This window comes from Coptis chinensis, chromosome 2 (assembly GCF_015680905.1).
Source record: "Coptis chinensis isolate HL-2020 chromosome 2, ASM1568090v1, whole genome shotgun sequence".
NCBI lineage: Eukaryota > Viridiplantae > Streptophyta > Magnoliopsida > Ranunculales > Ranunculaceae > Coptis > Coptis chinensis.
In genome coordinates this window covers 78431793-78434531 of record NC_141457.1, presented here as the reverse complement: position 1 = coordinate 78434531, position 2739 = coordinate 78431793, and the positions used below count along the sequence as shown (strand labels likewise).

At 40.2% G+C, this 2739-nt stretch overlaps 1 protein-coding gene across 1 annotated transcript; it reads left to right on the top strand.

Annotated features, from left to right (window-relative positions):
* The first annotated feature begins 522 nt into the window (after positions 1-522).
* LOC147518028 (uncharacterized) lies at positions 523-1892 on the top strand. The gene is made up of 4 exons (XM_086593785.1): positions 523-593; positions 706-786; positions 887-1313; positions 1551-1892. The coding sequence occupies exons 1-4, from the start codon at positions 523-525 to the stop codon at positions 1890-1892; spliced, it is 921 nt and encodes a 306-aa protein (XP_086449911.1).
* The last annotated feature ends 847 nt before the right edge of the window (positions 1893-2739 follow it).

The following is a 2739-nucleotide window of genomic DNA, read 5'->3' as shown; positions in this document are numbered from 1 at the left end:
TTCCCCAGTCTACCCAGTTTCGAGTGGGTCGCTTGAGTCTAGTGTACCATCAGAAAGGATGCTGGACTCTAGTGAGCCTTCAGTGTATAAAGGAGGGGACATTCTAGAAGAAGACATTCCTTCAGATGCTTTTACAGAGGAGGAAGAAGATTACTCAACAGGTGAAAACGAAGAGGTTCAAACTGATGAAGAGGAGCAAAGTATGGTGGTATATAATGAGAATTATCAAGAGGAGTTATCAACTGGAAATGCCCCTACGGATTTGGTGTATGAGTCTGAAGAAAGTATCACACAACCTCAGCCTCTTGCTTTTGATGATTCAATGGTGGGGAAACGTCTCAATGCCAAGTTCAGAGAGAAATGGAAGAGCAAAAGACTAAAGAAGACAAGGGGTGGATGTAGTGGCTATGGTGGGAGTGCAAGAGTAAGAGAAAACAGTAGTGAGTCCAACAACAGTGGGGGTCTGTGTGGTCCTCCCCCAGGGTTCGAGGCGACTGTCCCCAAATAGCTGCCTCGCAAAAAATGATACAAGCCTGGAATTGCCGGGGAATGGGTTCCTCCACGACAATTCAAAATCTAAAGGATCTTGTGAGGTAGCATCAACCTGAGATTGTTTGTTTGTCTGAACCAAAGTAGGAGAGAATAGGATAAGTCAGTTAAGTAGGGAGATTAAGTATGGTAATTACTTTTGTGTTCCAGTTAGAGGGATGAGAGGTTGTCTGGCTATGTTATGGAAAGAGGGTGTGAATTTGGAGGTCCTTGGAGCAATGACATATCAGATAACAGGTAAACTTTCAAATTATTACAGTTCTACTTCTTGGTTTTTTAGTTTTGTATATGGGGAACCTATTGCTCATTTGAGACATAGATTCTAGTCTGAGATTAGAGATATTGCCCCCACCATACCTGGCCCTTGGATTATGTTTGGAGATTTTAATGCCATAAAATCTCTGGATGAGAAGGTAGGGGGCAGAACTGTTTTTACCAATTGCATGCTTGAGTTTAATAATCTTATAAATGATTTGAGTTTGATTGACCTGGGCTATAAAGGGCCCAAGTTTACTTGGAATAATAATAGAAAGGTGAAAGACAACATTCTGGAAAGGTTAAATCGTGCTTTTGCCACTGCTGGCTGGATGGATCTGTTCCCTGGTATGGTGGTCAGGAATGTGGCTAATGCTACATTTGATCACCTTGTTCTTATGATCAATCTCAAGCCATCAGTGGAGAAGGCAGAGAGGCCTTTCAGGTTCTTTGGTATGTGGTTAAAGGATGCCACTTGTAAACCGGTTATTGACAAGGCATGGCATGAGGTAGCTCATGATATGCCGGATTGGAGGGTTATACACAGGCTTAAAAATACTGAAACAAGGCTGTCCCAGTGGAATAAAAAAGTCTTTGGAAATATCTTTTACAATATTAAGAGAATCCAAAAAGATTTGGATAGAGTTCTTCAAAAGGCCTTCAACCTTACCAACCATGAGAAAGCAAAATAGTTGAAAGCTAGTCTTTTTGAGTGGTATGAAAGGGAGGAAGACTTCTGGAAACAGAAGTCGAGTCAACACTGGATCAAAGAAGGTGGCAGGAACACCAAGTTCTTCCACCTATCCACTGTGTATAGAAGGAGAAAAAACCACATTGATAAGATAAAAGACAATGAAGGAAGGTGGAGGGAAGGTAGGCAGGAAGTGGGATATGTAGCAAAAGAATACTTTGATGGTAATTATACCTCTGATGAGCCTAATGCCAATGAAGATATTCTAACCTTGTTTTCCCCATGCATAACGGATAGAGAGAATGAAATTCTCATAGCATGTCCTACTGGGGATGCCATTTGGAATGTGGTAAAGAAGATGGGAGCTCTTAAAGCACCTGGACCTGATGGGTTCTAGGGGTACTTCTATCAACAGTGTTGGGATGTGATTGGACCCTTTATTATTGATTGTGTTAAGAATTTTTTTATCCAAGGGAGATTGAACCTTAGTTTCAATGAGACTTTTATTGTTCTTATTCCAAAGATCTCTAATCCGGATCATATGGCAAAATTCAGACCTATTAGCCTCTGCAACTTCTGCTACAAGATTATAGCAAAGATTCTGGCTAATAAGCTCAAAGTACATATCAATAAGATTGTTTTGCCTTTTCAAGGAGCCTTTATTAAAAGTAGAAGTATTGGAGACAATATTGGCTTAGCCAGTGAGATCTTTCATAATATGAATCATATGAAAACCAAAAAAGGGTTTTTGGCCCTTAAGATGGATATGGCTAAAGCTTATGACAGAGTAGAATGGTCCTTCATTGATAATATCTTTCAAAGGCTGGGATTCAGTGATAAGTGGAGACTTTTCATCTCCCAATGCATCACAACAGTTTCCTATAGGGTACTGCTGAATGGGTTTCCTTTTGAGCAATTTAATCCAGATAGAGGCCTGAGACAGGGACATCCTCTCTCCCCATATCTATTTATCCTGGTGTCAAAAGCTTTCTCAAGAATGATAGCAAAGGCAGAGAGTAATGGAGATATACATGGGATTAAAATTAGAAGGAATGCTCCTCCTATTACTTATCTGCTGTATGCTGATGATCTTATCCTTTTCACTAAAGCTAATCTAGCTGAGAGTGGAAAGCTTAAGAACATCCTTGAGGACTACTGCAAAGCTTCTGGCCAGAAAATAAACTTTGATAAGTCTAACATCTTCTGCAGTAAAAATGTGCACAGAATGCACTATAAGATGCTAA

What these genes read in the sequence shown, in the direction of transcription:
- LOC147518028 (XM_086593785.1), top strand. Translation starts at nt 523, where the DNA reads ATGATACAAGCCTGGAATTGCCGGGGAATGGGTTCCTCCACGACAATT. An exon ending in AATCTAAAGGATCTTGTGAG is followed by an intron (nt 594 to 705) that starts GTAGCATCAACC and finishes TTCCAGTTAGAG; the next exon opens with GGATGAGAGGTTGTCTGGCT. An exon ending in AATGACATATCAGATAACAG is followed by an intron (nt 787 to 886) that starts GTAAACTTTCAA and finishes GTCTGAGATTAG; the next exon opens with AGATATTGCCCCCACCATAC.